This window comes from Phoca vitulina, unplaced genomic scaffold, assembly GCF_004348235.1.
Source record: "Phoca vitulina isolate PV1807 unplaced genomic scaffold, GSC_HSeal_1.0 scaffold46, whole genome shotgun sequence".
Lineage (NCBI taxonomy): Eukaryota > Metazoa > Chordata > Mammalia > Carnivora > Phocidae > Phoca > Phoca vitulina.
In genome coordinates this window covers 2,994,449-3,021,335 of record NW_022589749.1, presented here as the reverse complement: position 1 = coordinate 3,021,335, position 26,887 = coordinate 2,994,449, and the positions used below count along the sequence as shown (strand labels likewise).

Genomic DNA, 26,887 nt, shown 5'->3' with positions numbered 1-26,887 from the left:
CCTGTAAACTAGTAGGTATGCACCCATCTGTGTGATGAAAAAATTGCTACTTATAAAACTTAACCAACTGTGTTTAGTACCTTCAAGTATAATTTCCTAGTAGTGTATTCAAGGCATCATTTCTAAAGCGATTCATTCTGTATAATAACTCCAAGGAAGCTCGAAATCACTGATTCTCTGCCCTCCTCTCTCTGCCCCCGATTCAACAGGCTAATTTTCTGTGGAGGATAATTACAGAAGAGGGTGTTCCAGAGTCAGACCATCACAGTTAGGATCCACAGACAAGGGCCTCTGCCCATAGGGGTCTTTTTTTTTTTTTTTTTTAAATTTTTTTTTTTTTTTTTTATTTATGAGAGAGAGAGAGAGAGAGAGAAACAGCATGAGAGGGGAGAGGGTCAGAGGGAGAAGCAGGCTTCCCGCTGAGCAGGGAGCCTGACGTGGGGCTCGATCCCAGGACGCCAGGATCATGACCTGAGCCGAAGGCAGTCGCTTAACCAACTGAGCCACCCAGGTGCCCTGTTATTAGACAACTTTGAACTTGGTCCCGTTACCAAAATGTGTATGTGCATTATGAATTGATCTTAAAAGAAATCTTGTAATTATCTTGTGGCCTAACCCCATTCTGTTACATTTGTACTGTGTGTGTGCGTTTATTAAAACCATTAACTTGCTAAAGGTAAATATTTAAAATGCACAAGGCTTGCGATCATGTTTTGAACTTTTTACCTTTTAAGATATCCTGAGACACTCAGAAAATGAAAGTCCGATTGACCTCTGAGAATCTCTGTTTGGAGGGGTATCAGTTTGCACAGCATGGAGGAAAAAGGACTTTGACCTAACTTGGCTTATCCGGGAAAAGAACATGAATATGGTTTGATGCCATGAATAAGCATGCAGAGCGGTATCATGGATTCCTGAACCAGATATCACGGTCCCACTGGAAATAGTCGGGACAGCTTGCTTTGAATATACTCACTATTAAAACAAACAAAGCAAAATATGTGGAAATTCCTGCAGGGCTGAACCTAAACCCTCATCAATTCAGGCCCGGCTTCCTGGCTCCGCCCTGGCTGTGCCCACCTGCGGCAGCAGGACATGGAAGGCTGGTCTCATGGCTAAGTGACCTATAAAGACCCTGGGGGTCACCAGCAGGTGATGGCTTGGGTAGAGGGAAGCGAAATATCAGCAAGGTTTGGATTCTGCTGTCATTGGGGGCTGAGAGAGACTCCGTTCCACATCAGTTCCCAGAAAGTATCTTTGTTGAGGCTTTTTTGTCCCGTTTGAGGGCTTCCTTGGAACACTGGGTGACCTGAGAAAGAGGGGCCTCCTGAAGCACTTTTGGGAAAATCCAACCCGGATGTCGTATTCTGATCATGAGCTGGATCAAGCCAAGGGAGGGCTGGCCCAGCTGAGCTGAGGGCAATAATGAGTTCAGTAGGAGTTTGTAGCTAGCGATTTGGGGCACCCTCTCAACAGACAGATTCATCTCAAAACACAGGAGTTTCCTTAAAGTGCTCAGAGAGGTTCAGGGACAGATACCCCAAGATGTCACCCTGGACGGAGCCAGTAAATCTGCCAAAGCCAGCTGGGGGGGTCTGCAGGGAACGTCTGAATGTGATGCTACCAAACCCCAAATATCACAGTGTGATTACTGCTGTGTGTGTGTGTGTGTGTGTGTGTGTGTGAGATGTCTGCAGCTCGCCTTAGAAGTGGAAGTTTCTGGAAGTCAAGGCAACCGTCTGATGAAAAGACAATGTCCAGATGGTGAACTTCTCAAGGGCAGTGATCGCATCTGACCCCCTTCCATTGTGAGTAACGTTTAGTAAATGCCTATTTGGTGCCTGACCGGGACTAGGCCACTGCACATCTCCTGGCTCGTGGAGTCCTCATGGTAACCCATTTCTCAGAGGAGAAAACAGAGGTTCTGAGAGGTGACATGACTACCTTCAAATTAACAGCTAACAGGCAACAGAGCTGGGCGTGGGATTCAGGCCCTCAAAGGCTGGGCCTTTCCACTGCAGACCCGGCTCCTGGCCCCTGTGCACTCCCAGAGCCTGGCCCCCTGCAGCAGAAAGACGCACGCTACCTCGATCTGAATGATCGACAAAGATGACGACGGAGTCACAGAGGGAGAGCGGTGCGGCTCTGTCCCCAAGACTCAGCGGCTGCTCACATTCCCTTTCCAGGCCCCAAGGATGTCATCTGTAGAATGGGGATGGTGTTCCCTGCCCTATCTGCCTCACATTAGCCGTAGAACAATTAGCAGTAAAACTATACCTAAATGAGCCATATAATAATCAGCCAAATGAAACAACAGCAACAACAACAATAATAGTAATGATGCCCATTTTCGGAGCACTTATTCTGTGCCGGGCCTTTAAGAATTAAGAGTGGGCTCTGGGGCTCTGCCACTCACTTAGTCATGTGACCTTCCTCAAGCTAACCCTCTGTGCCTCAGTTTAGTCATCTGTAAAATGGGGGCAATAGTACTTCATTGGGTTGGGGTGGGGGGTTCACTGAGACCAGGGACCTGAAGTGCTCAGCACCAAGCCCGACATGGCTCAACAACATATCAGCTACCATTGTTATAGACGCGGTCGCTTCACACCTCACCTCCCCACAACTGGACGAGCCTGTTAGGAAACGGAGCCTCCGCGCAGATGCTAACTCGTCTGACCAAGGTCACCAGTAGGACGAGGCCCAACCGGAGTGGCCCCCAGAGCTGCGGGTGGGGAGTCCGAGGGTTCGAATGGCCACGCCCCCACAAGGGGGGTACGGGGATCCGCATTATTGTTATTTTTACCCTGCCATCATTAACGCCCAGGTTTCCTGGCAGCAGGCTAGGTTGTCGCTGAGAGGCAGGGACTGTCGCTGGTTTGCCTTCATTGAGACGCAGCCCGGCTGGGGCTGGCTGCCCACTTTCGGCTTTCAGCAAAGCCAGCACCCCCTGGCCAGCTGGGGCGCATGCCTGGGTGGAGAGGCGCCCTGACTGCCTCTGATCCTCTGATCGCTGGGGGGACCCACAAGCACACCCCCTCCACTTGCCTCATAATTTGGGGCTCTCCAGGCACTGGGATGATGCTGACACTTACTTCGGAGTACAGAAAAGCTTCTCAACAGATTTTGACATTTTGAAAGCAGCCAGCAAGCCCCATGTCCCCAGGGGTGAGGAAATGCCAGGCTCCGGATGAGGTGGTGGCGGTGGGGAGGGGGATTTTGATGTAACAGTCATCTATCTGATTACCTGATCACCTGTGTCAGCGAGAGGCTGGAGAGAAGGGCAGCGGGCTGAATAAGAGCAGGGAGCCCCAACTGGAAATCCCACCTCCCCCAGGCCCAAGACCCTCCCTCGCATCCACGAAAGATTGGACTGATGCTTAATTAGTATCTGAAAATAGATATTCTGCCCCAAAGCCAGACACGATTCACCCCTTCCTCCCTTAGGAAAGCAAATTGGGCAGGTAAGAAAATAGTTGCTTACTAAGAAGGGAAGCAGAGGGGTGCCTGGGTGGCTCAGTCGGTTAAGGATCCAACTCTTGATTTTGATTCAGGTCATGATCTCAGGGTCGTGAGACTGAGCCCCGCATCAGGCTCTGCACTGGGCATGGAGTCTGCTTAAGATTCTCTCTTTCCCTCCCCCTCAAATAAATAAATAAATAAAATCTTTTTAAAAATTTATTTATTTGTTTATTTGAGAGAGAGAGAGAGAGAGTGCACACAGTGGGAGGAGGGACAAAGGGAGAGGGAGAAGCAGACTCAATCCCAGGTTCAATCCGAAGACCCTGGGATCATGACATCATGACCTAAGCCAAAGGCAGATGCTTAACTGACTGAGCCACCCAGGCATCCCTAAATAAATAATCTTTAAAAAAAAGAAGGGAGGCAGAGAAGGGCTTGATTCAAATGCTGAGGTTTTGCAGGGAGAATGGACCAACAGCAGTTTCTCAAGTCATTTACATAGGATACCATTTTCACTTAAGAGGATTATTATGTTGGGGCACCTGGGTGGCTCAGTCGTTAAGTGTCTGCCTTCGGCTCAGGTCATGGTGCCAGAGTCCTGGGATTGAGCCCCGCATCGGGCTCCCTGCTCAGTGGGAAGCCTGCTTCTCCCTCTCCCAGTTCCCCTGTTTGTGTTCCCTCTCTCGTTGTCTCTCTCTGTCAAACAAATAAATAAATAAATCTTAAAAAAAAAAAAAGAGGATTATTATGCCAAGGGCCTTTAGGATGGTGTCAAAATTCAGTATGTGTCCCTGGTGGTATCAGCACTAAAGACAACCTCAGAGGTCCAATAATGATCCTTAGCAAGAAAAAAAAATGCCGTATATCGTATATCTACCACAGCGGTTCCGTTTACTATTAATACGTTTTCCTACTAGACAAATTCCTACATGATCTTCAAAACCCAGTTCAAATGTTACCTCTTCAGCTAAACATTTCCTGATACCTACTGAGGTATTTATGTTTCCACAGTGCTTTGCGTCCCTTTGTACTTTAGGATTAATCGCACTGTACCCGTGCCTGTCTCCCCACATTCCTCTGTGAAGGGCTTAAGGGCAGGGAGGGCGATGTTTATTCATCTTTGCTTCTACCCCAGAGCTATGCACATGGCAGGTGCTGGGTGAAGGTTTGGTGATGGGTGAGCTGATTTATTCTATCTACCAGCCCAGGCCAGATACAGTTTGAAAAGAGATGTTAAAGATGAACATTACACGGGTCGGTTAAACATCTGCCTTCGGCTCAGGTCATGGTCCCAGGGTCCTGGGATGGAGCCCCGCATCGGGCTCCCTGCTCCGCGGGAAGCCTGCTTCTCCCTCGCCTCCCTGCTTCTGCTCTCCCTCTTTGTCTCTCTCTCTCCAATAAATAAAATCTTAAAAAAAAAAAAGATTAGCATTATAGTCATTCACACACTGTGTTCTAGTGATGAGGGACTTCAGTCTCACTGACCATACTTGCTGCTGAATCAGACCGTTAGCAAGAGAAATCACTACTAGAGATGAACATCTCAGCCTCCAGAGACTGATTGAAGAGAGGGTGTTTCTGTGGCTGATTTTCCTTGAATCTGGACAAAGGAGAGAATCAAGAAGGATGGCGCAGACCTCACTATTCCTTCAGGGAGCTACCAGTCTTCTGAATCAGGAAGTTCTTTCTCTTGTCTAGCCTGTATCCACCCTGCTTCACTTGGACTCTGTTGCCTTATGCCCAGTCCTTGGGGAAAATGCGAACCAGCTATTCTTTTACCTCCTTCTGTCTCTTCCTGACTCAGGAAAGCAGGTGGTGGCTGGGTCTCTCTTTGTATTATTAACAATGCTAACCCCCCCACAGATGCCTAAAAAAGCAGCAAATGTGGGTTACAACTGGGAGGAAGGAAGCTGATCCCGGGAGCTCCAGGTAAAGTGGCTTTGAGCGTGGAGAGAAGAGGCTAAGCATATACGCGGGTCTTTTAGGACAGAAAGAAGAACATTACGTTTTCTATTAATTTTCTCAGCCTGGGAAACATTTCTCAGCACCGTGGCTAAGGAGATGTCTAGCAGGAAGTAACAGGGCTGCTTCCTTAGCTCTGAGGCTGGGACTCAAATATAACCAGGCACTTGGATCTCTACCCTCGTCCAGCTATATTTCCGAGACACATTTGGAAAACTGAGTCTCAGACAACTGAGCCAGGATGATCTTGCTGGCCGGTGGTTTTGGTCCTAGACGACACCGAGGATTTGCCGATGATAAAGGAGAGAATGTACATCCCAGCACGGCCGATCTGTATGTCACGCGTCCAGGAGCACCCAATTCTTCCTGTCTTAACCTCAGGAAGATGTGGTTTTTCCTCCTTTGCCCGGCACCCTCTTTCCTTCTCCAAGCAATTTTTAAGTGGGCCCTAACGCAAGTTCTCAGCACCTCTCCCTGATGGCTATGGACTGAAAGTTTGAGTCCCCCCTACCCCAAATTCATATGTTGAAACCTAATCCCCAAAGTAAGGGTATTAGGGGTGGGGCCTTGGGGAAGTGATAAGATCACCTTCTAAAAGAGACCCCAGAGGGGCGCCTGGGTGGCTCAGTCGTTAAGCGTCTGCCTTCGGCTCAGGTCATGATCCCGGGGTCCTGGGATCGAGTCCCACATCGGGCTCCCTGCTCGGCAGGAGGCCTGCTTCTCCCTCTCCCACTCCCCCTGCTTGTGTTCCTGCTCTCGCTATCTCTCTCTCTGTCAAATAAATAAATAAAATCTTTAAAAAAAAATAAAAATAAAAGAGACCCCAGAGAGATGCCCCTTTTGCCATGTGAGGACACAGCAAGACTACCCCTGCCATGACCCAGGAAGTGGGCTCTCAGCAGACCCTGAATTGCTGGTGCCTTGATCTTAGACTTCCCAGCCTCCAGAACTGTGAGAAATAAATGTCTGTTGTTTGTAAGCCACCCAGTTTATGGAATTCTGGAATTAGCGCAGCCTGTCCAACCTAAGACACTGATCATTGCATCATGAATCTCTGTAAAGGGGACCAGTGGTCTTATTAATCACTCCTGCCCCATTCCCAATATTGAGAGCCCCACTCCTCAGGCTTGCAGTTCAAGGTTATGGTTTCTAAGTCATCACAGTCTAACTGAGGTGGACAGCATAAAAGGAAATGGCCATCATCCTGCCATTGCTTAGAATTCAGCAGTGACTTTAAGGGTCTTTCTGGTGGGGTGAAGGCATCCTCTGCTTTGTCTCTGTGAGTCAGGTCTCAGGAGTTACTGCAAACCAGCAGTTACAAACTCTGATACCTGGAGGGGACAGGTAGATAGGTAAGGTCAATTAGCAAAGCAGGCTGGCTAATTTCAAGACAGAACACTCAGCTGCATATTAAACACACAAAAATATTCTTCATTTTTTAAAATTAAAAATAGAGCTACCCTATGACCCAGCAATTGCACTACTGGGTATTTACCCCAAAGACACAGATGTAGTGAAAAGAAGGGCCATATGCACCCCAATGTTCATAGCAGCAATGTCCACAGTAGCCAAACTGTGGAAAGAGCCGAGATGCCCTTCAACAGATGAATGGACAAAGAAGATGTGGTCCATATATACAATGGAATATTACTCAGCCATCAGAAAGGATGAATACCCAACTTTTACATCCACATGGATGGGACTGGAGGAGATTATGCTAAGTGCAATAAGTCAAGCAGAGAAAGTCAATTATCATATGGTTTCACTTATTTGTGGAACATAAGGAATAGCATGGAGGTCATTGGGAAAGGGAAGGGAAAAATGAAGGGGGGGAATCGGAGGGGGAGATGAACCATGAGAGACTATGGACTCCAAGAAACAAACTGAGGGTTTGGGAAGGGAGGGGGGTGGGAGGATGGGTTAGCCCGGTGATGGGTATTAAGGAGGGCATGTACTACATGGAACACTGGGTGTTATACGACAACAATGAATCGGGGCCCCTGGGTGGCTCAGTCATTAAGCGTCTGCCTTTGGCTCAGGTCATGATCCCAGCGTCCTGGGGTTGAGACCTGCATCGGGCTCCCTGCTCGGCGGGAAGCCTGCTTCTCCCTCTCCCACTCCCCCTGCTTGTGTTCCCTCTCTCGCTATGTCTCTGTCTGTCAAATAAAAAAAAGAAAAGAAAACAATGAATCATGGATCACTACGTCAGAAACTAATGATGTACTGTATGGTGACTAACATAACATAATAAAATAAAATTAAATTAAAAAAAAGAATATTCTTGGGGCACCTGGGTGGCTCAGTCATTAAGCGCCTGCCTTTGGCTCAGGTCATGATCCCAGGGTCCTGGGATCGAGCCCCGCATCGGGCTCCCTGCTTGGTGGGAAGTCTGCTTCTCCCTCCCCCACTCCCCCTGCTTGTGTTCCCTCTCTTGCTGTGTCTCTCTCTGTCAAACCAATAAATAAAAAATCTTAAAAAAAAAAGAATATTCTTAAAAAAATTAAAAAAAAAGAATATTCTTCATTTTTTATAAAACATGAAATCTTTCTCATGTTTCCTGAAACATACAAACCTCCTGGTCTATCTCTACCTGCCACTTATAATAAAGTCATGGATAGAAAAATATTTCCCTTTCATCCTAAGAAAATCAATAGCACTAATGTTATAAAAAGTAACAAAAGACAATGGTCTTACGGGGAGGGACACAATAGGGAGTGGTGGGGATTGTGGCAAACTGGAAAGCCCATGCTCTGTCTACAGGAGCAGCTGCTACTCAGTCTGTGCAGATTATTGTCCCATAAGAACACAAGCTCGAGGTGGTCAGCGTGTCCACATTTTTTAAGAGAAGCTGTGAATATGATATTTATATAAAATTTCAAAACACTGGCAGTAAATTCAAAGTACAAATACAAATTGTCCCTTAGGGCAATATAGTGCAGACCTAACAAAGCACATCCAGAGCCTGGATCTAGCCTGAGGCTGTCTCTTTCTGTTCTTCTTCTGTCTTGGGAGGATTTGAATTACGGCAATACCTCTTTCCTTTCAGTTAAGAAAGAAAATACAAAGACAAATGTTAACTTTATTTGTTCATTTAATCATGAATGGAAAATAGCCCCCTCATGCTCACAGTGTTGCCCTGAGTTCTGAGGACAGCATAATAGACATCTATATAGATGCTTCTCCTCCAAGCATCCCTAGATGCCACTGCAAGAGGGTGAGTAACTAGCTGGGGGGAGCATGGGTCTGACCTACCACAGAATCCCTGACGTCCTTCCTTATCTTCCTGGCCAGCTATCAGCAGCTAAGGAAAGCAATCCCCACTGAGGCTCTGAAATGTCCCATCCTCCCCATGGAAGGCTACGTAGTGAGGCTTTGGGTCATTACTCAGGTGAGCTGGTAGCAAAAGGTGCCATCCACACAGATGCATGAGAAGACAGAACCTGGCAACCTGCCCCATGCCATCCAGAGCTAGAGGCAGGTGGAGAGAAGAAGGTGACCTTGCCGAGTGACCTGGGCCATCTCCCTGTTCTGACCTCCCACTCATCATTCTTCCCGTACTTCACTGCAGTGCAGAGGATGGGTGGGAAATTCATATGCTTTAATAGGGTTGCACTGGCCTGGACTGTGGGCTGCCCAAGCAGGTGAGAACGAGGCACTCCTGATCTCTAGCCAAATCTCTCCATGCTCAGAAACAATATTGACTCAGCTGTCAAAACACGTCTCAGCAAACTGGCAAAGACTGAGAAGTTTGATAATACATTAGGTTGGTGAGGCTGTGGGGACACCACCACTCTCCTGCTTAGCTGGTAGGATCGGGGCAATCTTTACGATGAGCCATTTCTCAATTTCTGCCCCAATCACAAATGCATATGATCGTTGAGCCAGCAATTTCACTTCTAGGAATTTGTGCTATTGAAAAGCCTGCCCATGTGCCACGTGAGACGTTTAGGCCATGTCATCCATTACAGCAATGTCATAGCAAGATATTGGCAATGACCTAAGGGTCCATTATGGAGGACCGGCTCAGTAGGTTTGGCAGAGCCATAAAATGGAATATTATACAGCTGTGAAAAAGAACCAGGACTCTCTTCCCCTACGAATTGGGGGGTAATCACCAAGATATGCTGACAAGTGAAAAGCAAGGTGCAGAGCAATATGTATAAAGTGCTCTCATTTGTGTGAAAATAATGTGTGTGTGTATTTGTCAGTCTACGTGTAAAGTATTGCTGAAAGGACCAGAGAAACGATAAATATCGCTTGCCTCTGGGGAGGGAAACTGTGTGGCTGGGATCAGGCGAGAGAGGAAACCTTTTTACCATGTATCTTTACCTGCTAAATTTGGGATGTGAATGGCATGGGAGTGCCTTTGCTGGTGGAAACAGAATTGAAATTTGAAAAATGGCAAGATCACGAACAAAGCAAAACAAAGGCAAAATCCGGATCCCAGGACACATGCTCCTGGCCTCAATGCCCCTGAGCTCTCCAGCCGTGGTGGCTCATTTCCATCCCAACATGGTTTGACATTTGGCATCCCTCCCCTCATCCTCACACTGGGGAAGGTTCAGGGAGCCATGGAGTGTGGGAGCCAAGCTGGTACCACCCACTTACCTGCTCCTTCTCTGAATATGGGTTGTTGAGGATGACAGGCACATTGCCCTTCCCCCACAGGTCACTGAAGACTCGGTCATTCTCCACGCTGAGGGGCAGTGGTTTGTGTGACTTGCCGTCCACACCTCTGAAAGGCAAGGTAGAGGAAGTGAGAAAGGCATGACATCAGGAGGGACAGGCTGATGGCCCTGTTCTAAAAGTCCCAAGTCTGTACAGCACCTCCACAGTTCACCCACAGGACTCTGTGTGGAGCCAGCACGCTGTGGGTGCCCAGCCTGCTGCTCAGCAGAACTGCCAGCAACACGTGGGAAGGCAGCCCCATCATCACTGACGTCGGCGCTGATGGTGGGCATGCAGCCACCTTTGTGGACATCACTTCCAGATGGCCATGACATGGCTTTGGTCCTCCCTTCCCACTTCCCCATTTCAAAGATCCAGGGACACAGAAGGCTCATCTCCCGGCAGACCCACTGGATGACTTAAGATGTAGGAGGCAGGACAGATAGGGGAGAAAACAAGTCCCAGGGGCCAGGGTGATAAGTCATCCTAATTCTGAATAAGCACTGATAATGAGACTAATGATACCTACACCAAGAGAAACAGAAATGATTCTGAAAATGAGGGGAACAGAGCAACAAAACTAATAAGACTATTAAAAATGATAGCTAGTGTTTATTAAGCACTTATTATATGTCAAGCACTTTACAAGTGTTTTAATTTAATCCTTGTGACAACTCTATGAGGCAGGGATGAATATTAGCCACATTTTATAGATGGTGTAAGCAAGACAGACACTAAGATGCTCAGGGTCACAGTTTTTCAGCCCACTCTTCACAGCCATTCTGAAGTGGAGGCTCTCATTATCATCATTCATCAGCAGCATCACCACTACCCCCACCAGCATCACCACCATCACCATCACCAGCATCACCACCAACATCACTATCATCACCACCACCCCCACCATCATCATCACCACCATCACCATTGCCATCACCACCATCACCACCACCACCACCACCACCATCATCACCATCACCAGCATCACCACCAACATCACTATCATCACCACCATCCCCACCATCACCACCACCACCACCATCATCACCATCATCACCATCACCAGCATCACCACCAACACCACTATCATCACCACCACCCCCACCATCATCACCATCACCAGCATCACTATCACCAGCATCACCACCAACATCACCATCATCACCATCACCGTCATCACCATCACCATCACCACCACCAACACCACTATCATCACCACCATCATCACCATCACCATTACCAGCATCACCACCAACATCACTATCATCACCATCACCATCATCATCACCACCATCACCAAGATCACCATCATCACCACTGCCACCACCACCACCACCACCATCACCATCACCACCCAAATTTCCATTGCTATCACCACCGCCGCCACCATCATTCTTGTGATCATCACCATCCAGCTTCTCCTCATCAGCATAACCATCACTATCACCATCACCATGGCCATAATCACTCTCATCATTACCATCATCACTTTCCTTACATCATCCTATTCATCATCATCACCATCACTACCAGCATCACCATCCTCCTCCACTGTCGCCGTCATTAGCATCTTCATTATTATAATCATAATCCTCATAATCATCATCAGACAAGGAGACTGAGGCTCAGAGAGGTTAAATCACTAGCCTAAGTCACACAGCTACGGACAGTGGAGTTGTGATTCAAACCCAGACTTGTTCCTGACTCTAAATGCTGCCTTCTTAACTGCAAAGCTTTCCTGGCTCTCTGCTCTTGAACTCAGATTCAGGAGGAGACAATCTCAGCTAGGTTCCACCGCCTGGTCATCCTCTAAGATGGAGAGAAGTCATGGCTGTGATGGAACTGACTTTGCATCAAAATCCAGACCTTCTGACCAGCCCCGCCTCACCTCTGTCTTTCCTCCCTCTGAGCTCTGCCCTCCTGCTTCATGACAATGGGCCTCTTTTTAACCCTCCCATCCACTTTTACTGACTATAGCATTTGTCTGTTCCCCAGCTTTGGGCACCATGGCTTGCTCTGGGGTCCCTCCTGGTTTTGGTCCCAGGTGTCGAGGTTGACCCTTACCTAGTCCTCTGTTCTAACATTCCCAGCTTTTGGGATTTATAATCCTGGTCCCATCATTTCCCCCGACCCCTAGTCTGGCGCTGATAGTCATTTGGGATCAATTGGAAGTCAGGGCTCCAGCTCTGAGGGCATGGCCCTGAGTGGCCCCTCTGGCCGCTCCCTCGGGGCCAGCTAGACCTCCCTCCCTGCTGTGTCATAAAGCACTGGTGGCCTGCGTCAGAGCCACCTCCACTCTTCTGTGTGGAGAGTTCTGCAATTGTCAGAGGGAACATTCTGTTTTACCCTCTTGAAAATGTCACCAAAACACACAGGGAGGGTTCTTGATTACAGACATTTCACAAGCCAATGGTTTACCTACGTGATGATAAACAGAGGGATTGTCTGTTGAGATGTCTGCCCTAAATGCCACTCAGCTCCCTCTCAGCTCTGAAACGCCTGATCCTGTGATATCACATGACTATAAATGGGGATTCAACAGAGGTGAGGGGTTAATATTTTTCAGGCGTCTGTAACATACCAGGTGCTGACACAGAAGTGACTTCATTTACTCTCAAAAGACATTAAAAGCCCTATTTTACAGATGCAAAAACTGAGCCCGGAGGGGTTATGTAAGTTTCCCCGGGTCCCACAGTAAGCACAGAGGAGGGCTGGGATTTGAAACTAGGTCTGATTGATGCTTGGCCCAGATCCTTCCTTTGTAAACAGAGACAGGAAAAAGTAGTTACTCTAAGCCAGAGGCTAAAGAGCAAGTAATCCAACATCTCTTGCTGAATGAGGCCAGTTTGCAAAAATTACAGGGAACAATTACCTAGGCAACTCCGAAATGGCTCACATGGCATGTCTGTTGTGAATCTTCAGGGAGAGCTGCTTTTATCCTCCCCCTCCCCCCTCCTTTTTTAAGAGGCTTTAACACCTCTGTTTAAATAATGCATCTGAAGTGTTTTGTCAACACAAACTTATCTAAGAGTCCTGTGTGATGAGCTGGGAAAGAATATATTTAATAGGGGACCAGGGGGAACATCCAGGTTGAGCTATTTTGCTTCTGTTCACCCAGGAGCAAAATCAGAAGTAGATTTCAGTAGATTCCCAGCTCCCAGTCTGACAGTGATAACCAGCTCTGAGGGAAATATCTGCCTTATTGCCGCGAATTTGCTCACCCCGGGATCTAGCTGCTTGATGGGTTCCTATGGGCAGGGTAGCTTGCTGGTTAAGAGTGTGGGCTATGGGTTGGGTGGCATTGGGTTCAATTCTTGGCTCTGCTGGTTATAAGCTGTGCCAACCTTGGATATCTTGAATACTTATGCTTTCTGAATCTCCATTTATTCATCTCTAAAGCAGGGTTAGTAATATCTAGTTCATGGGGTTGCAGCGATGGTTAAATGAGGTAAAGTTTATAGCCCTTAGCTGTGTGGCATCTGCGGTTCCTCTTACTACTAATGTGTTTATGGGCTGATCAGACAAGACAGAAACAGAAAAAGGAAAAATGCTGGTTCTGTATAACACAGCCAAGATGGCTCTAAGCCAGCATGGTCTAATAGAACTTTGTGTGATGATGGGAACATCCTATATCTATGTTGTCCAATTTTATAGCCACTGGTTCCATGTGGCAACTGAGTACTTGATATGTGCCCATGGTCAATGAGAAACCGAATCCGAAATTCTGTCTAATTTTAATTAAGTTTAAGTAGCCAAATGTGGCTGGTGGTTATAGCATTGGACAGGGCCCCTCAAAGCCTTAACGTCTCCGAAGGCTGGGAAATGAAGGCGTACATAGCTCTTAGCCGAGAAAAAGCACGTTCTCTGGGGGCTGGAGGGCACAGGCAGGGATACTCAGACCCTTTCTGAGATGTCATGTCATGTTCACAGTGCACAGGACTTTGGGAATTCTCTGCTTCCCTTCCAGACTACCACTTCCCATCATTCTCAGTCCTGATCTTCACTCTCCCCTCCTCCCGAGGAGCACCCTGTTGTCCGCACCTACCTTTATACTTGACCTCCCTGGGATGCCCTTTCATCTTTCCTCTGCTGGGAACCAACTCCTACTCAACCTTCAACACCCACTTCACACCCCTCCTCTCCTGGGGGTTAAACGAGGTCATGTGTATAAATGCCTAACACATAGAACTAATTAAACATGTGTGTCTTCATTGACAACTAAGGTAATTGAAGCTCAGAGAGATTAGGTAACTTGTCAAAGGTCACACCACCAATGAGTAGTGAAGAAAGCCTGAAAGTTAGATATTTCCTTCTTCTTGTTCCCTAGCTGAGAGTCACTGAGAACAGGGCTTAAGGGGGTGGTGGAGCAGCCATTTGGTTGAACCTCATACTGGTGAAGACCCTCAAATTTCGATATTGATCTTTCCCTCCCAATGAAGTAGAGGTGTTGAATGTATTTATCTGTTGAATGAGAACCTGGTCACTTTCATGTATCATTTCTTCATTTAAATAAATATACTGGGAGCCCATAGATGGAGGTGGATAGGGTCTGTCTTGACTTCTTAGAAGCCTGGAGGGTGACTCTCCTTTGTCTGTACTCATGAATGTTGGTCCTGCCCAGCTGCCTGGAGTGGTTTCAGTTTAGATCAGGGTTTCTCAACCTGGAACTATTGATATTTTGGGAGCTGGATCATTCTTTGTTGCGGGGGGCTGTCCTGGACACTGTAGGATGTTTAGCAGCATCCCAGGTCTCTACCCATTAGCTGCCAATAACACGCTTCTCCCCTCCACAGTCCCTGCCAGTTGTGACAATTCAAAATGTCTCCAGACATTGTCCAATGTCCCTTTGGGGAGGAAACAAAATGTACTCCTCCTTAGTGAGAAGCTCTGGCTTAGGTGTGGCTGAGACCCCGATCTCATGCTTCTTCCACAGTCCCTCCCATCCTTGCTCTATGCCCATCTCTATATCTACGAGGATTTATTCACTAGTTGCCCCTTGTTCTCAGATGGGATTGAAGAACCTGCCTTCACTATGTGGCTTCTACCTCTTCTCAGGCATCCTCAGCCCCCTGGATAGGCCACCCTCCAGTGGGCTTGCATTCTAGGTAGACCAGGATCCCCAGAGCCATCGTGTGGTCACATTTGGCAGTTCTCACACTTCAGGGGGCATCAAAATCAACTGAGGGGCCTGTTAAAATCCCCCTGAACTTGCCCCCTAGAGAGTCTGAAGTAGTGGGTCTAGGTGGGAACCCTGGAATTTGCATTGTCAAAAGCACCCCACGTGGTCCACGGACTTCCTTGAAGACCCATCTTTCTGGGAGGGCTCTGGGCCTGACTCCAGCAGTGAACAGCAAGGTTCCTTCCTGCTTAGAAATGTCAATGTCCCCCCAGCTCCTTCTCTTCTTTCCCCTCCTAAGACCAGGCACGGAGCTCTACCTTCCCCTTGGCGAGCATTTTCTGTGCTTTCTGGCAAGGACTAAACTAAAGCCCCTTTTCTTCCATTTCGCTAGTGGGACAATCATACCCAAGCTAACAGTCAGTTCGGCATCTCTAGACCTTCTGAAAACCTTTGCTAGCTCCTTCCAGCTGAGGCTTCCTGGGGGCCAGGCCTTGGACTCTCAGGCAGGGGGTGTGGGGGTCCTGGGCCAACTCCACAGGAAGTTTGCACAGTTGCTGGTCAGCCCAGTGCTGGCCACCAACCAACCGCGAGTACCCAGGATGGGGAGCAGGTGGCCCAGGCCTGTGTGTAGGGTACAGTCGGGAGGTAGGGGCCGCCTGCTCCGCCCCAACCAGGCAAGGAGGCCACTGAGGAGCAGCTTGATCCTGGCAGGAAGCCCGCTGCGTCTCTCCTCAGACACCACACTACGTCCTGACCCCCCCTTCTCATCACCGTCTGCCCTCCACCTGGTCTCGGATGTTGGGAGCTAAGTTAAAGCAGGAAGACTTGAGGGGCGTGGAAAAATGAGTCTGGGGGTCTCTGCAAAGCTCTGTTCTAGATCTCATCGTGCTGGAGTAGAGGAAGATGACCAAAGAGAAAAGCAGGCTCTTGAGAGCTGCAATTTTACCGCAATGCTCTAGCCGAGAAGTGAGGTGAGGGCCTCTGGGCTCAGCAACAATCAGGACTGTAATTGTTCACATCACAAAAACTGGGCAGGACCCTCAAACTCCAGTGTTTACAGCGTCCAGGCTGAGCGGATTGGTTGATTTTGGATGCTGGGGAAGTGGAGAGCCCATGCTAGGCCCCGCCCAGCTCCCGAGGCTGGCTGTCTCCCCACGAATAGACTTGGTGCTAATAGCTCTTCTGATACTCTCTTCATTTTTGAGAGGCTGGAAATCAGTTTTATTGTGAAACCTCTTGATTTCTCTATTTCTCTATTTTGCCACAAAATCATTTTTCAGAAAGCTCTGTAGGCCTCCTAATAAGACTCGTAGGAGATCTGGGTGTGATCCTCAATCCCCAGTTTGTGACCTGTGACCTAAAGGGATGTTTGAGCTCCTCCCCCTGGAATGATGTTCTGGAGAGGTCGAATGGAGCAGTATACCTTTGGGGTACTGGTCAGTTACCTGGCCTGTGATGAGCATGCTCACTATTGACCTTAAAGAGGAACATGAATGGTAGTTCTGGAAGGAATCTTAGGGCTTATCTGGTTCACATACTATTTCTACAGATGGGGAAGCTGAGGCCCAGAGAGGTCTAGGGGCTTTCCTAAAATATGTAGCTGGTGAGTGGCAAAGGAGGGACTAGAAGTAGGGTCACCGAACCCAGTCCAGTGAGACCTCATAGTAATGGCCAGTCCAGGAGCTGGCCATAGTATTGCTCCCTGGGGCTTGTTGGATGTGTGTGGTGGGATGAAAACTGCCCCCAGAGACGTCAAGCCTTGACCCATGGAACCCATGTATGTTATCTTACGTGGAAAGAGTGTCTTTGCAGGGGTGATGAAGTTAAGGATCTTGAAAATGGGGAGATTATCTTGGATTAACTGGGTGGGCCCTAAATGCCATCACATGGGTCCTTCTAAGAAGGAAGCAGAGGGAGATCTGCCATAAGAGAGGAAGGCCTTGTGAGCCCGGAAGCAAGATGCTGGCTTTGAAGGGGCAGGAAGGGGCCACCAGCCAAGAAAGGCAAGGAATGCAGCTCTAGCAGCTGCAAAAGGTAAGGCAACAGATTCACCTCTAGAGCCTCCAGACCTAAGACCTCCGGAGCTGTAAGAGAATAAATATGTGTTGTTTCAGGCCACCACATTTGTGGTCTTTGTTACTGCAGCAAGGAGCAGGGGAGACTGAGACAGTGAGTATTTGGTGGCGGGGGCAGGGATGGTGTGGGGGGTGGGGCATTAGTGGCCCGGCCCACGTGTGTGACGTCACTGCCTAGCTCTTTATTCCTACTCACTACGCTCACGTCCCACAGACCTTCTTTCCGTTCCTTGAACATCCCAACCTTGTTCCTGCCTCAGGGCCTTTGTTCCTGCTGTGCCTTCTGCCAGGAATGCCCTTCCCTAGATTTCACACGGTTCACACCTTCTGGCCTCAGTATAAATGTTGCCTCTTTAGGGAGGCCTTCTCCGACGCTCCGATCTAGTTTTTTTTTTTTTTTTTTACCTAACCCCAAGCCATGTTTCTTCAAATCACTATTCCATTTCTTTCATGCATGTGTCACTACTTAAAACGATCGCCTGAGTCTACCTGTTTATTATTCATTTCTTGCCTATGACTCCATAATGGCAGAGGCTCCTCAGTGGATGTCCAGTTCCGAGGACAGTATCCGGGGCAGAATAGAGGCTCAATAGATATTTGTTGAACGAAAGATGGTGAGAAGCCCCCTGGTTACGGGCCGTCTGGGGTGAGCGGGTAGCTGGGTGGGCTTATTCCATAGCTCTTCCCCAGAATGAGGGGCTGGGAGCCCACCTGACAAAATGGTGGGGACACAGATGGGAGAGGGCAAAGCAAGAGTAACAACTCTATAAATAGGACTTCTCTCCCTTCCCCAGGAAAGGATGGACTGGGGAAGCCCCTCGTGTTCAAACGGTCAGGGTGAGAAACTGACATTTCATGTTCAAACTGACATTCAGTGTGAAGGCGGCTGTTGGAGTCAATGCCAACAAAGTGATTCAAAGCCATGAGTCAAGTGCAGCCAGAGAGGGCCTCCTCCACTGCCGACCGTCCTGGAGTCAATGCTCTCACTGGCCGGTCTGAGATCAGTTCTCCAGGGGTGCTAGCTCTCATCTCTCTCTCCCTTCCAGACTGAGAAAATACTCCAATGTCCTCAGCAACTTGATGGCTAGCGGTCAAGTACGGGGTGGCCAACAGTGCTGTCGATGCTGGTAGCAGCCAAGAGCTTGGGCTCGAGGTCAAGTCCTGGCTTTGTCTCTTGCAAGCTGTGTGACCTGGAACAAGTGACTGCACCTCTCTGAGCCTTGGTTTGCTTATTAGGAAAACGGGGTGCTATGAGGAGCAAATGAATTCATCGATGTCAAGACCTTCGCATGGGGCCGGGCCCACATGGAGTGCTCAGTACATGCTGACCCGCATCATGATCATAAAACACAGGCTTGTCACGGAAGACCTCCTCTCCCCAATTAAGCTCATTCTCTAGGGTGGAAATTGACTTCTGCGCCTCCAACCACATTCTCTTGCCTGGTTTCTCTTTAACTGTAGATGCCCACAGAGAGACTTCTAGGTAGAAGCAAGACAGCACCCTGTGGCCTGTGCTGTGTGACTCTGGGCAAACTGCTCCACCTCTTGGAGTTTCAGTTTTCTTGTCGATAAGGGGGCCCAAACCACACAGCCCGCTTAGGGAGCGGAATTCACCCCAGCTCTGAAGACATGGCTGTTGGGAAGGTACTCTGTAAGTACCCGAGTACCCTGCAGGTGGAGGGGAAGTGATCACAGTGCAGGGCGAGGCTGACCGGCTGGTCCAGATGGATGCTGGACCAGGGACCTTGGCCTCTTTAGAACCCTCCTTCAGGGCAGCAAGCTGAACAACCTGGATATCCTCTGACACGCAGCATTTTAAAGTGACCGCTCCCAAAGGCAGAAGGTCCCAGAAGCCCCCAGATTTCCCTTCCTTACACACCCCACACGCTGCCACCACCCGCCAGGCCCACCTTCCCCCTGGGATCCAGGGTGAGGCTGCGTCTAGACTAACCATCATGTCTCCCCCCAGCGAAGGGCCAGCATCCCCAAACGACAGGACCCAGGATGCCCTGTGAGGGAAAGGAACTAGATGAAGCAGGAGAATAGGTCTGTGTCCAAGAGGAAAGAGGGAAGGAAGGAAATGAGGCCAAGAGAACAGGAAAGTCAAGGGCACTGCTGAGAACCAGGGATGGCCCCAGCCTCTGCTTGGCCCCCCAGAAGCCACAGACTGCTGCCTGTGACCAGGATGTGGGGCTCCAGGTCTGGTGGGCGGCCGGCCTCACCGTCACCTGGCCATCCAGAAGCCAGCTCTGACCCCCACCCCAAAAACGACATCCTGTAGTGCCCGGGACAAACCCACACTAGGAAGAAGGGGCCTGGTTGCCACGCAACTTTTGGACATCCACCGAGATCCAACCCAAGCTGAGATTCCTGAGCCAAGATCCCAGTTTGGTTTTACATATAAACGTGGCTTTAAAATATACTGAATTTTCCGTGCTTGCAACCACTGGGTAAAGTAAAGATGGGACATCGTTTTACTGGGAGTCCGGTCACCACTGTGGAAAATCATATCATCGCATCAGCAAGGCGACACCGCTGGTGGTGTCTGAGTTGCCAAAACAGCATGCTTGTGTCAAATCTGCATTTGACACTTGCGTGCGGGCTAATTCTACCTGCAGGGGCAGATATCCGAGCCCTGATACATTACATCATAGCTTCTGATACTATAAGTTACTTTTTTTCTTTTAAAGACTTATTTATTTATTTGAGAGAGAGAGCGCACACAGGGGGTTGGGGCAGAGGGAGAGGGAGAGAGAAACCCAAGCAGACTCCCCGCTGATCATGGAGCCTGATGCGGGGCTCGATCCCACGACCCTGAGATCACGACCTGAGCCGAAACCAAGAGTCGGACGCCCAAGGGACTATATCACCCAGGCGCCCCTACTGTAAATTATTTTTATGCTTGGTCTCCTTTATTTTATAGTCGGGGCATTATATTTATTAACAAATGTAAAGCGTGAGTAGGTTATATGATCCACGAATTAGCTCCTGGTTAGTAAAGGGGGCATTTAAGAATATTTGTTAAAGTGGCGGAGGGTAGGGGCGGGTTCTGGGTCCAGCACAGGTGTGAGCGATCGAGCCAGGGGAACACGCACTAGTATTAGAGAATACTCATCCTTAGAACCGTTTCCCTCAGCAGGGTTCATGGAGCCCTGGACTTGCCCTGAGTCACTTTCTTCCAAACGGCACCTCCTCCAAAGCAGTGTTTTCTGCTCCTTTTGGTCACTGGAGGGAAGGCTGTCATGGATAAGGGCAGGTCGAGAGCTCAGGGGCACCCTCCCAATTTGGGAGAATAGGTCTGCCGGAGGAGACCCCATGTCAGACCAGCGTGCCCTCCCCCCCTCCTTGGGGAAAGGAAGGCTGCTTTTCTGAGTTGGGTGTTTGGAGAGGCCCCTCAGGCCTGGCGGATAAGAGGGCTCCTGTTCAAGTCCTTCATATTTCATGACCTCCCCCCAGTCTAGTGTCCTGCACTGGGCTTGTGTGTCCTGCCCTGTCGGCTGGGAGAGGGTCATCCTGGCTTCTGGGAGGGGGAGGGACCTGCTAGGGACTTGTCCATATCACACGGGGAGATTCAGGCTCCTGGGTCTGGGGTAGGGCTGAAATAAAGCCCCATGGAATTCCGATGCTCCTGACCCCACGCCCGCCCCGCACCCAGCTGAGAATCAGAACCAAGTGTATGGAACACTAGATCCAGCCCCCAGGAGGGAATGCCACTCTTACTCAGGGTCCTGCTGCAATTCCTGGGAGAAGGGCTGTTGAGGAAGGGGTTATGCCCAGGAATCTTTGAAGGAAGGCACTTCTGGTGTCTCCCGGAAAACCGGACCAATGATTGAATCTGGACTCGACAACTGCTTTAGGATTTAAAGCCACTGAATGAGACTTGGAGGCTGCTGGCTTCCCAGAAGCTACGTCCAGACTATGTCATCTCTATAGTGTGTGCTGCTGTAGGGAGTCCTGGGAGGTGGCAGCTCCCCTGAGGACTGGGTTCTTGCCTGGAGTGGGGGTCTCCGTGCTAGTCGTGGGTGAACCGGGCCCCAAATCTCTGCAAGCCAGGACAGCCCCGAGGACCCATCCTGGCTTCCAGCTCCGGAAAGGAAGGTCAGGACGATAGGGGCTCCCAGCCACTTGCCCCACCAAGAGGGTCACACCATGTCCTGGGTAATGGGGCCAAAACTCTCTGTCTCCTGCAGAGATGGGACCAAAAGTACGGGGGACACTCCAAGCTGCCCCCAGGAATGCGCAGACGACAGAAGGGAGCAGGTTGGGGGACAGGAGCTCAAAGGGGAGCAGGGGACCTCTGGGGGCTTCTGACACAGCCTCATCTTCCCTCTTGGGGTCTTGCTGGAATTGGCTTGGTTTTTGCCCAGGTGTGAAAAGTTAGAAAAGCTCCAGGAAGCAATGGTGGGCTGAGGTGGGGTGCCACAGACTGAGGTCCCCCCCACAAAGGGCAGTTTGGGGGCTGACTCATCAGGAAGGAAGACTGGAACCCATGCAGTTCCTCCACCACATCAGGCACCCTCCTACCTCAGGACCTTGGCACCTGCCATTCCCTCTGCCTGGAATGTCCCTCCTCCATAAAGCTTCGAGGTGCCCTTCTTCCCCTTCCTCAGGGTCTTCCAATGTCACCTTCCTTGAGATCTGTCCAGCCTCTCTCTCTAAAATTCACCCTCCCCAATACCTCCTGACCCTTTCCCTGTTCCATTTATCCCCTTAGCACATATCACTGATGGCCCACATATTTTAACATCTTTATCTCATTTATTCTTCGTCTTCCCCACTACACCATAAGCTCCCCAAGGTCAAGGGGCTTGTCTATTTCATTCACTCACAAGGTCAGAGGGTTTGTCTGTTCCATTCATTGCTTCATCCCTGGTGCCCAGAGCAGTGTCTGGCCACAGTAAGTCTTCAATGAACATTTGTTAAATGCATCAGTGCAGGGGCTTGGAGAGGTGCTTTAATCCAGATCCCTGAGGGATATCGTGGGGACCTCTAAAGGCTCTCCAGACACTCAGGGGTCCTTGGGGAGGGGGTTGGGAAATCTTGACCTGGGTTTCTGGGTGGCCCCACACCTGAGCCTCCTCTGTAGTGGGGGGTGGATAAGAAGTAGGAGCTGTAGGGTTAGTGCTAATCTAAGATGAGAGCAGAAGGGGGCAGAGAGAAACTTCCCTCCTTCTCATATCTCTGGACCCACTACTCTCTGACCCCCTAGCCCAGCTGCCAATTCCTCCCCAAAGAAGGAGTTAGAATCACCCACTGTATCACCTGCTCTTTTCCTCTCCAGAATCAGAAAATGCCAATCTGGCAAATGCAGAGGGGCCGGGACCCAGGTCTTCATGTTCTAGCTTTAGCTCCTATATAATATGAGCAAGACCACTGTTTTGGGGGAGCTGGGGCCAGTTCTCTACTTTGATTCCAGTCTCTTCCTTTAGAACCTCCCTTGCTCCCAAGCGGCTGTCACAAGGAGACAGCTGGTTTAGGCTGAGGGTTACTCAGGCCTCAGCTCATCCCTGCTCTCTTCCCAGGACCTTGGCATTCACCCTATGCCAAGGCTACCATGGACACGCACCGCTCGCTCACTGGATGACTTGGGAGAGCCCCCTTCCCTCTTAGCCTCAGTCTTCTGCCCCATGAATTGTAGATCCCAAAAGTACCCACCGTGAGGGGTTGCTGGAAGACACGACATCAGCTACCATGACTCTTAGCTCTGGTTCTCATGGCTAGAGATACAGGCTACAAGTTACGCCCCTTCCGTTCTTACAATTGCAGGTTTAAGGGAAAGAGGCAAGAGTGGTCGAGTGGATGTGATTGTGTGTGTCTGGAACAGCTCAGGATGTCTCCTGGGTCTGATATCGAGCTGCAGAACATGTCTGCATACAGCACATATATGCACGCACGCATCTGTAGAGCTTACCTGTCTACCTGGACTTCCGCATCCTTTGTCTCTGCCTTGGAAGGTCCCCCTCCATTGATCCCTTTGCTCCCACTGGTGAGAAGGCTCAGCACAGGCTCTATCTCTTTGAGCAATTCACTGTTCTGGCTGTCCTGGAGAGCCACCCCGGTGCTTTTCTTGGTAGGGTCCTGGCCAGGGGGTCTGCGAGCCAGGCTGCTGATATTCGAGAGTGCGCTGGTTCCCTGCCCACTGTCCTGGGCATGCTGGGGCCCATTGCCAGGCCCCAGGGCCCCGTCCACTGGCGGTGTGTGCTCTTTGCTGGCCGATGACTGGTGAGACAGATCGACAGCTGTGGTGGGGGGACCCAGGGGCCGTGTCACCCGGATGGTCTTGGGGGTCCCATCCCCAGTGAAGGTGGTCTCCAGGTGAGTGGTGAAGCCCTCAGGGCCCCTCAGAATGAGGACCACGTGGGTCTCAGAGGCGATGCCCCTGAGCACCTCCAGGGCGCTGTCATAGCTCAGGTCCACCAAGGGCTGGCCGTTGACCGCGAGGATGATGTCGCCGGCCTGGATGAGGCCGCTCTGCTCCGCGGCACCCCCTCGGATCAGGTCGGAGATGATCACGGGTGGCTTGCTTACCCGCTCCTTCACCAGGAAGCCCAGGCCCCCAACCTTGCGCTTGAAGAGGCGGACAGAAATGACGTTGGGTTGGATCTGCTGAACATTGAACACCTGATTCTCCATGGTGTCTAGTGTCCAGGGGTCCGAAGACTTAAAATATGTCAGGCCAAGCTGATTTCACCAGGAGGAGCCAGGCTTCACGCCGAGCTGAGAGGAAGAGCTGGGGGCTGGGGCCTCGGGGAGTCTCAAGAGCAAGCTGTTCTTGGGTTCGTCTTCTCCGTCTTTGACGTCAACTCGGCGTCACCCAGTCACTGCCATCCGGCCATTGGTGGCATGATTTCATGCGTCTGCCTTCCTCCTTGTTCTCTCTAGGAAGTGATGGTCGATCAGGCAGACGTCAGGAGAAGCAGTGGGACGTGTCCCTAAGCAACAGGTCAGGCCGACTGGGGTGGAGAAGTGTCTGGTGGATGTGTCTAGATGTGTCTCGAGATGACGCAAGCTCCTGTACGCTATTCTCTGGGCATCGCCAGCCCGTCAGACCTGTGCTGGAGAGAAGGAACAAGGGAGGGGGTGAAGTTACAAAAGAGAGATTGATGTGGAGTGCCCAATGCCACCTTCCAAAGCAAGGTGGGAAATACAGCCAAACTGAGAACTCTAGCCACAAGACCCTGGAGTTTGGAAGCCAACCTCGAAATGAAATCCTTCCTCCTCGAGGGGAGGGGGTAACTTCCCCGTTAGCTGCAAATTGCCCGGTTTCATCTCCCATGATGAAAGAACCCCGAGACCAACGGTCTCGCTGGGGAAACCACTGATAGCCTAGAAGTCAAACGGCAAGAAGCACAATCTCATCTCTTATCTCTCCCATCTTGAGAAGCCACCATTTCAACTTGTCACGCGGCCTTTGGCTCTCTGTGTCTTACAAACATTTTCCATTCACATGTCAGGAGCTCAGCCAGCACAGATCCTTAGGCTCTCTGTCCTGGCCACTCCCAGAGTCCCCACAACAGACCCACTGGAAGGGGAATGCCGCCAAGGGTGTCAATTGCCCTTTCTGACCATTTTTGTAACTATCGACTAGTTCCAGGCCCCAAAGGACAGATTTGGCCACATTACAAACCATTATAAAGCCAATGTGGTGTATTAAATACCAAAGACATGGGTCCACACAAAACTTTAGAGGACATTTGTACTCCACAGACTGCCTGCAACCCTAATGGAGAAACATTAAGAAGAGTGGACTGTGTACCCCCAGGGCTATCATAAGCACACAGCAGGTGCTCGATGAGTATTTGTGGAATGAAGAAAAATCCCAAAAGATTAAACATAGCAGACACTTATTGAACAAGTATGCTCTTAATGTATGTATGTATGTGTGTGTGTGTGTGTATATATATATATATATATTTGCCTCTGATCCTCATGGTTACCCTTCAATAGATGAGAAGCCTGGGAAGGGGTTTAGTTAGTTGTCCAAAGTCACGTAGAAATGACGGCGAAGAGAGGCTTTGAGCTCAGGTCTGCCCCACTCTTGAGCCCAAGCTTTTAAGCTTACACTCCAGTTGGAAAAACCTCATATCCTGGTTATTTTCTCAACTCCCGCTGGCTCCCCCAGGCTTGGAGAAATGGGGTATGGTTGGGGTGCCAAGGGGCCACAGGGGGCCCAGCTGGGGATGTTGTGGCCCAGACGAGGCATATACACGTGTGGGACGAACACAGAGGGCAGCTATGGACATGGGTCGCATGTGACTGACTTGGAGCAGGTGATCTGTGGGTTGTGGGTGCAGTGGGGGCAGGTGGGAGGCAGCAGAGAACCCCTCCATTTTGCTCTAACCCCCCTGTTCAAGTCCAGGGTCCAGCTCTACCCCGAACACCCTTCCTTGCCCGCATCCTCACCATGCTTAGCGCAAGGAGGGAGCCCCCATCTGCCACTATTAACTACGAGACACTCACTCCCTCATTTCCCTTTTAGCGAACTCCCGGGGTCATCCGGGGGCTGAGGCAGCTGACAAGCTCCCACTGCCTCTGTGAGCAGGAGATGGGTGCAGACGCCCCCCAAGAAGGAGGTGCCACTTCCTGGATCCCCTCAAGGCGGGGTGGTTAGTAAGTGAGCCTCCCCCTTTTGCAGCTTGCATTATGTAACTCCGCCAGCCCCTCTGTGTGGGTGAGGGAATAATGAATACCCAGGCCCGGCCCGGCCTGCCTTCTCCAACTGGCGTTGCTCTGTATGAGTGTTTCTCTCTGTGTATTCATGCATTGCCCTCATGCTGTGTCATTTCTCTGCTGTGTGTGTGAGCGTGTGTGGCCCGTATGTCGGCCGGCTGAGTGTCTTTCAGCATCTTGCTGCTGGGGTTCCGGTTTGTGGAGAAAACCATCCAGAACCCCTGTGTCTTTCCTCACTGGGGAGGATCGGTCCTCCCCCGACCCCTTTGCTTCCTTAACACTCCCCAAGCCCCATTTCTTCTGGGTACCGAACCCAGGATATTCTGTTGTTTAGCTGGAGGCAGAGATAGCTGGGACCTCTAGATCCCTCTTGAGTGGACTCCATTCTTTAATTAAAGAAGGGACTTGCAGGTGAGCTTTTGGGAAGGCAAGGCTTCCAAGGGCTTTCCTTCCACTTCTGGCTTGGGCCAGACCCTAAAAAGGACAGAGCCTGGGCTTGGCTGAAGAAAAAAGAAAAAGAATAAAGTGATCCACAAGCCTTCCTAGTCACGTTCAGCTTTTCCTCTTTCTCAGTTGGTTTTCAAATCAGGAAGGGCTGTTGGCTGGTGCTTGGGAAACTGGGATGCTGTTTCTCACACTTTGGCCTTAGGCAACTTGATCTTTGGAAGGAACTGGAAAGAGGCTGGGCTTGGGAGAAGCAGGGATATTCAGTGTCTGTTGAGAGAAAGAGAGAAAGACAGAGAGAGAGAGAGAAAGAGAAAGAGAGAGAGATACAAGCCCTGTGCCTCAGCCAACAGATTCTGAGGCCACTCACCAGGGTCTACCTTGATCCTAATAACAATCCCACTCTGTCTCCCTCCTTTTCCTCTGCAGAGCACATCCTCATCTGCTGCCATATTTTTATCCTCACTCTCACCAAGGTCAGGTTTGAATA

General features: G+C 50.0%; 1 protein-coding gene across 2 annotated transcripts in view; it reads right to left on the bottom strand.

Moving 5' to 3' along the window:
- Positions 1-26,887, bottom strand: part of NOS1 (nitric oxide synthase 1) — a 104,263-nt gene that overhangs the window by 56,354 nt on the left and 21,022 nt on the right. For both annotated transcript variants that reach the window (XM_032431485.1, XM_032431483.1), the window contains exons 2-3: positions 23,195-24,338; positions 10,030-10,156 (exon numbers count right to left, since the gene is read on the bottom strand). In XM_032431485.1, the coding sequence (XP_032287376.1) occupies positions 10,030-10,156; positions 23,195-23,916 (849 nt within the window). In that variant the 5' untranslated portion in view covers positions 23,917-24,338. The remainder of the gene's footprint in view (positions 1-10,029; positions 10,157-23,194; positions 24,339-26,887) is intronic.